Raw genomic sequence first — 5,286 nt, forward strand, 5'->3', positions numbered from 1 at the left:
AAATATATATTTGAAAACAATGATAAAAGTATTTGAGAAACTATTCAGAAGTCATATAAGTTCCATAAATTAAAATTTTATGCTTCTTTTTACCCTTTGGTAATGGCTGTATGTTCTAAAAAAAAAACTTAGGGACATATGCATATTGTTACAACCTCTCTAGGTCAGTTTAGTTGAGAAGATATAACCATAAAAGTATGGGTTAGGAATGAAACTTGGTAGATTTCTTGTGGTTTTGATATTCTTTAATGAGGTATTCATGATTTAGTTTTTTGGTTTAAATTTTCATTTTAATAGTATTTATAAAATGGATTCATCAAGTTTGAAACAATTATACATAAATTTATTGTGAAATAAACCACTATATAGGATGATACTGCGCTCTTGCAGTACAGTTGCATATACAGATGCTAGTAATTGAGCATTATGAAATTTAAAGGTAAATTGATGAAAAGATTCATATCTTAAAATGTCCAGAGTTTAACTCTAGAGAACAGTCTGCAACACATCAATAACTTGTGATGTAAAGTTTAAAGATCTTTATAATTTCAAAATAGCATAAAGTATTTGTTTGTTAAAACCAAAAATATTATTAATTAAAAGCATATGGGTTTTTGTTAATATTTATAATTAAAGTTTTATACCTCTGACTTACTTCAACTGTAAGCAGATTTCTCCTTGTGTTATATGTGTATTTTTGCATATCTAAGGATTTGGTTAAATTTCTGTATAACCTTCTATAAGAGTGTGTAATATTGTCAACTTTTACAGGACTTATAGAAGTGGATATCTTTGTAAGTGAAACATATTGATATCAGAGTGCATATGCATCATTGAAAGTCCTTGAAATTGAGAATGGAATTTCAAGAGCTTGAAAGTGTTTGAAAAGGAGTCTTTTTTTTCCAAAAGTACTTGAAAATATTATAATAGCAGAATAGATCAGTATATGTAACTTTAAAGCATGTTGTGGAGTTGGGTGCGATAAATAAAGTATTTATTTTCTTTTTAGTCTACATTCATATGTTGAACAAATAAATAGGAATTTTATAAAATTATAGTGGAATTCAATGGATTTTGATGTAGATTTTAGCTTCCAAAAAATGCTTAAAAACATTCTGAGAGTGCTTAGAAAGTCCTTGTAATATACTTGAAATTGATCTCAGCAATTCAGTATGAACCATGTGATATGTCCCTACATGTAAGTAGGTTTGAACTTCCCAGACCTGAAAATGAGCATTAACAAAGAAACTTGAGGTATTTTTGGAGAAACAAAATCTGTCTTTGAAAATACATAGTGATTAGTCTTAAATGAAATTATTTTTTGATAAGGCAATTTTTTTTATCGAAAACCAAGTTCAGGAATTGTGTTACTTGAGAAAATATCAGATTTGCACCAATAGATAAATACATTCAATCTAGTGACTTAATTAAATATAAAATTATTTGAAAATTTGGTTTTGACTGTTTCAAGAGCATGCTAATTTTCAAGGCAGACTTTTTTCAAATAACTACTTTTAGTGATAAATTCTGAGGCTGTGGTACCTTTATGTAATTAAATCTAGATGCAAAGTAAACTACAGCACCGAAGAAGTTGGCATAATTCACATCGAAATATATATAATTATAATGCAAATTGCACCAAAAAAGGCTTATTCTGTTATCATTGTGTAGAGATTTGCTCTAGCTCAAGATCTCACTTTCAAATAGGTGATGTTTATGTAGCCCATACTGGGTAAAAGCTAATATTTTGTGCATCTGACTAATAAATTAAGAAAAGCATTTACTCTGATGTTTACCTTATGCAGCTTTTATGTTTTTCATGTTTTTGTGCCTTAACTCTTCATTTGCATTTAAAGTATGGTTTTAACTTCAAGGCCATTCTTCAAGACCTGTTCCCAGGAGTTGTACTTCCTCAGCATGATTATGGCATGCTTCAATCAGAAATTGAGAAAAGTTTAACTTCTAAGGGTCTACAACCTGCAGGTGCTATGGTAAAGAAGATCATACAGTTATATGAGACTATGATTGTGCATCATGGAGTCATGTTAGTTGGGCCAACTGCTGGTGGAAAAACTACTTGCTATAAGGTTAGAAATATTTCCTGCTAAATGCTTGTATATTGTTGAGGATCAATAAACTTTAAGTACTTGCTCTGAAGATTTTATACTGTATATGTATGTATAAATAGAAATGACTATTTTTTGTTTAAAGGAATTTGCTTTATTAATTAAAAAAAATAAAACCATATAATATTCTTTTACATAGTACTTATAAAAGATTTTTTACAGTTAATACCAACTCTTCACAAAATCGGATTTACTTAATGCATATTAGATGGTTTCTTATATTTTAGGAAAATTATATTCAAATTACTTGGTTTATTTTTAAAGAGTATGAGACTTAACTTGTATACATGTAATCTTTCTCACAAGATCCTGCAAGACACTCTGACTAACTTAAATAATGCTGGGGTACAGAATCCATACTTCAAACCTGTACATACCTATGTTTTAAATCCCAAATCTGTCACACTGGGAGAACTTTATGGAGAAGTCAACAGTCTGACTTTAGAATGGAAAGATGGCTTAATGGGGATAATTGTTAGAAAAGCTGTACAGGTATTTATTTCAATTAGGAAAATGTAAAATGTATTATGATTCTATTTATTTACTTATCTTTTTTTAAATTATACTGATTCATGTTTTTCTGATTATTCACTGTAACAGTCATTAACATGTAAAATTTAAACTTCATTAAGTATTATTATGTAGTAATTTAACTAGATTTTTAAGAATTGTAATTAATTACTTTGAATAATTATTACAATATTTTGTTATGAGAAAAATGTTTCTTAATGAATTCTCATAAGGATTTTTTCCTTAGAGATATTAAAGCACCATACATTAGTGACAAAATAAATTATTCATTAATGTAAATGTGCTACATATAGTGCTCTGCTTCACAGAGAATTATTATTATATGAAGGGTTCTTAAAAAAAAATAAGGTAATATTTTAAAATCAAATTTACACTTAATATTTGTGTTGTTAAATGTGTGGTTTTTAAATAGGCTACAAATTCTGACCATCAGTGGGTTATCTGTGATGGACCTATTGATGCTGTGTGGATTGAAAATATGAATACTGTTCTTGATGACAACAAAATTTTGTGTTTGGCCAACAGTGAAAGAATTAAGCTAACACCATACATTCACATGGTGTTTGAAGTGCAAGATCTTGTCCAAGCTTCTCCAGCTACTGTTAGTCGGTAAACTAAGTAAAAGCTATAGTTGGTTATTGTGTGATCTAAATATAAACCAACATAAAAGATGTTTGCATAAAGTTACTTATTTTACTTGACTGTTGATAATTTAGTATAGTTTAGAAATAACATGATAAGCGTGCTTGTTTAGGATTATTAGATGAGGCTTAAATTTATATATATATGTGTATATATATATAAAAGAAGTCTCTTACTTTTTGTATAATACCTCTTGACATGTGGAAAATTCTAATATTTTTATAACTATTTTAACTATTCAGTTAATTTTTTGGTTCAGTGGTCAGATATGATGTACATCTGTTTTAATTTAAAGCGTTTATTATGAAATTTCATTCAATTTGTGTGACTCATACTTTTTTTTTCTATTACCACAAAAATCTTTTAACCATAGCAAATAAGATGTGAGTCAGCTGTTTGTATTAGTTTCAACGTGACTTGGAAAAAGAATCACATAATCTAGGAAGGAGTGACCACTTTTTATGCTTTGAATTCAAAGTACAGTAGGAGTTAATTCTCATGAAAAACAAAGAGTAAAACACTGTGTAAACTAAAATAGGCTCCAAAATGATTCAATAGATAGAATTGAGAGAATATAGACTGTTAAAAATTTTCAATTTCACAATACTTATTACAAATGCAATTCCCAACCTTTGCACATGCTTTTCATGACTAAAGTTCTTCCCCTATTTCAATATGAATCAGGAAGACAAATAAACTGTAGCTTAAGGATCCAGTTGGCACCCATAAATCTTACTTAGTGGGAGGTTATAATTAATGAAAAAAAAAACATCAAGAAAGTATCATTGTTAAATATTAGACTTTGTTTGAGAGCATATAAATATTAATAAATACCAAATTCAGATTGCTCTTGGTCAGGGTTATCTAGCCACAGAAATTAAATTTACAAGAATCAGTTGAAGTTATCTAGACACACAAAATTAAATTTAGAAAGACAGTTGAAGCCAATGACAATTATATTATGAATCTAGATGCTTTTATCAGTCACTTGCCCCCCCCCCCCCCCAATGGCATAGCGGTATGTCTGCAGACTTACAACGCTAAATCCGGGTTTTGATACAGAGCACAGATAGTCCATTGTGTAGCTTTGTGCTTAATTACAAACAATCAATCAGTCACATTACATTGAATAAACATAATATAATAAATACAGATTTAGAAAAATAGACAAGGTAATTATTATCCACAAGAATATCATTTGTATGCAGTTATTACAGTTAACAACTTACTTACATTCTTGTTTATCAGCTTTTATTGCAGTAAATATTTGTCAGGATTTTATGTATGTAGGCTGGGATTCTTTAACAGTAGGTATCTGTGGCTTGTTGGCAATAAATTTAAACAATAACCAGACAGCACAGAATCCACCTGTTTTAAAATAATATATATATATATATATATATATTCAAAACCAGTCGAACGTACTTACAAAAATTATTTACATGACAAGATATCACAGTTCTATCTAAAACTCTAAATAATTCACCTTTCTTATCAAAAGTCCAAATGGGCTGATTCAATTACTTTAGAATCCAATTGACAAAACAAATTATTTTTCTCTACTCTGTTCCTTACTATACAAGTTGTGATAAATTCACTTACGTTACCCCATGGGTTACCACAGTTGTATTGAGAACTTCAAATAATTGCCACCTTTTCATCAAAATCCACACAGATAGGTTTAATTACTTCAGAAAAACTTTCTTTAAAATATTGCCCATTACGGTTAAACTAACAATCACACAGTCTAACTTTACTTTCACTAACTTAACGTTTTCTGACATAACTTCACTTGTTGGTTACCACAGTTGTATCGAGAGCTTTAAATAATTGTCTCTGTTTTTATTTTGTCATCAAAAGTCCTCACAGGCAGGTTCAGTTACTTTAGAACCCAGTTGACAAGACAAATTATTTTTCCTATCTCTGTTGTTACATTGTTTGTTTTTGAATTTCGCGCAAAGCTACACGAGGGCTATCTGCGCTAGCC

At 29.2% G+C, this 5,286-nt stretch overlaps 1 protein-coding gene across 1 annotated transcript in view; it reads left to right on the forward strand.

Moving 5' to 3' along the window:
* The window catches only part of LOC106466035 (dynein heavy chain 6, axonemal-like), a gene marked incomplete at its 3' end in the record, with an annotated part of 122,432 nt that overhangs the window by 77,872 nt on the left and 39,274 nt on the right, over positions 1 to 5,286 (forward strand). The window contains 3 exon segments of the mRNA XM_022393994.1: positions 1,875 to 2,087; positions 2,433 to 2,618; positions 3,070 to 3,266. Coding sequence (XP_022249702.1) covers positions 1,875 to 2,087; positions 2,433 to 2,618; positions 3,070 to 3,266 — 596 coding nt within the window.

This window comes from Limulus polyphemus, unplaced genomic scaffold (assembly GCF_000517525.1).
Source record: "Limulus polyphemus unplaced genomic scaffold, Limulus_polyphemus-2.1.2 Scaffold2130, whole genome shotgun sequence".
Classification (NCBI taxonomy): Eukaryota; Metazoa; Arthropoda; class Merostomata; order Xiphosura; family Limulidae; genus Limulus; species Limulus polyphemus.